The sequence below is a fragment of the Monodelphis domestica genome, chromosome 6 (assembly GCF_027887165.1).
Source record: "Monodelphis domestica isolate mMonDom1 chromosome 6, mMonDom1.pri, whole genome shotgun sequence".
Lineage (NCBI taxonomy): Eukaryota > Metazoa > Chordata > Mammalia > Didelphimorphia > Didelphidae > Monodelphis > Monodelphis domestica.
Genome location: NC_077232.1, coordinates 214459 through 216497, shown reverse-complemented (window position 1 = coordinate 216497; position 2039 = coordinate 214459). Strand labels below are relative to the sequence as shown.

The following is a 2039-nucleotide window of genomic DNA, read 5'->3' as shown; positions in this document are numbered from 1 at the left end:
GGGCGCTGGGCATTCCTCGGGGTTCACAAACCACTCCTTGGCTCCCTGCGCCCGAGACCCGCCTGAGACAAAATGACAGCCTGGGAGGGGCTTCTTGGCTTGGTGTCTTTTCTAGGTCTTTGTGGAGGAGTTCTGTTGGCGCATCTGGGCTCTGTTTCCTCGTGTGGGCCCTGACTTAGGGTCAGATTTGGTCATTGGAACAACGCAGTGGTCTGTTTTCTTCCTCCCTTCCTCCCTTCCTTCCTTCCTTCCTTTCCTTCTTTCCTTCTTCCCTTCCTTCCTCCCTCCCTCCCTTCCTCCCTTCCTCCCTCCCTCCCTCCCTCCCTCCCTCTCCCTCTCTCCTGGCTTCTTTGCTTCTCTTTCCCCCACCCCTAGGATGTTTCTCTCCTCTCTCTCGCTTTGCATTGTGACTCCCTTCCTCTCTGTGCCTGTTTGTACACGTTTGATCCCCCCTTCCCCCCCCCCTTCCCCAGTCAGCACTCGGCCAGGCTCCGGGCCTTGCGCTGGAATCGGGCTTAGAAAGGGGCAGCTCCACCTCGCCAGGCCCCGAGTGTGCCTGCGGGGCTGTCGGGCAGGTGGCCCAGGACGAGGAGCCATACAAGGTTCTGGAGCGGGAGAGGGACCAAGCCAGGATGGACGGGAGCACCCCGCCTTCCCAGGTCAAGGAGGAGGCTATGGGGAGGGGGGGAGGCCAGTGGAGGGACAAGGACAAGGAGACCCGGTGAGAGTCGGGGTGGTGCTGGTGCTGACTACGAGGGATGGGGGGGGTCTTCTTCGGGGAAGGCCTCCCCCTCCGGCCGCCCAGCTCCATTCCTGCCCTGCGGCTCCCCTTCTTCCCCTGGATCTGGACCGCTGGTCATCCCTCAGGGCTCAGCCGGGGGCGACCCTCTCGGAAAGCTTCCCGGAGGATGCAGAGTCGCGGGGCGGGGCGGGGCGGGGCGGGGCGACCCGGGAGAAGCTGATTCGGGCTACCCGAGCGGGATCCCCGGCCCTGCCGAGCTCCCGCCCCGGCTTCCCGGGTTTCAATTTTCCCGCAGGCGGGGCGGCCCGGGAAATCGAAAGTTGTGGGCCGGGCGCCGGTCCAGGGTGGGAGCATCGGCCGCGCCCCTCCTCCAGATCTCCCGGCCCGGCGGCTTCCGGCTCAGTCTCGGCGGCTCCCCGTGCCATGGACAGCACCCAGAGGCTCCCGCTGGGCCGCTTGAGCCGCGCTTCGCCCCCCAGCTATGACCTGCTCCCCGACGAGGCCGAGCCCGGCGCCAGCCGGCTCTCCACGAGCGTCAGCATCGGGCCCTGCGAGCCGGCCCCGCCGGACTTCTTCGTGTGGTCCGTCTTCAGCACGCTCTACATGAACTTCTGCTGCCTGGGCTTCGCGGCGCTCGTCTTCTCCGTCAAGGTGGGCGGCCGCGGGGCGGCGGGAGGGCCCGAGCGGTAAGTGCGCCCCCGGCCGGCCCCCCCGCACTAACTGCCCGGCCGCCTCTGGCCTCCCCCCAGGCCCGAGACCGGAAGGTGGTCGGTGACCTGAATTCGGCGCGGAGCTACGGCGCCACCGCCAAGTGCCTGAACATCTTCGCGCTGGTCTTCTCGCTCCTCCTGCTCGTCGTGCTGGTCACCGCCCTGGTCCTGTGCCTCCTGGTCTTCCAGCCGCACAGATAGCGAGGCGACCCTTCCCTGGCGGGCGAGTTCTGGGGCAACTAAGCGGGCTGGCCGGCCCCCCCGCCCCCCCTCACTCCATGAGCTCGTGCCGGCCCCCTCCCCCGCCCCCCCGCCATGAGTTCGTGCCGGCCCCCCCCGCCCCCCCTCCCCCCTCCCTCCAGGAGTTCGTGCCGGCCCCCCGCCCCCCTCCCCCCTCACTCCATGAGTTCGTGCCGGCCCCCTCCCTGCCCCCCTCACTCCATGTGTTCGTGCCGCCCCCCTCCCCCCCTCACTCCATGTGTTCGTGCCGGCCCCCCCGCCCCCCCTCCATGTGTTCGTGCCGCCCCCCTCCCCCCCTCACTCCATGAGTTCGTGCCGGCCCCCCCCGCCCCCCCTCACTCCATGTG

General features: G+C 68.8%; 1 protein-coding gene across 1 annotated transcript; it reads left to right on the top strand.

Moving 5' to 3' along the window:
* Positions 1-361: 361 nt before the first annotated feature.
* Positions 362-1799, top strand: LOC130454886 (collagen alpha-1(VII) chain-like). The gene is made up of 2 exons (XM_056801036.1): positions 362-1393; positions 1492-1799. The coding sequence occupies exons 1-2, from the start codon at positions 377-379 to the stop codon at positions 1651-1653; spliced, it is 1179 nt and encodes a 392-aa protein (XP_056657014.1). The 5' UTR covers positions 362-376; the 3' UTR covers positions 1654-1799.
* The last annotated feature ends 240 nt before the right edge of the window (positions 1800-2039 follow it).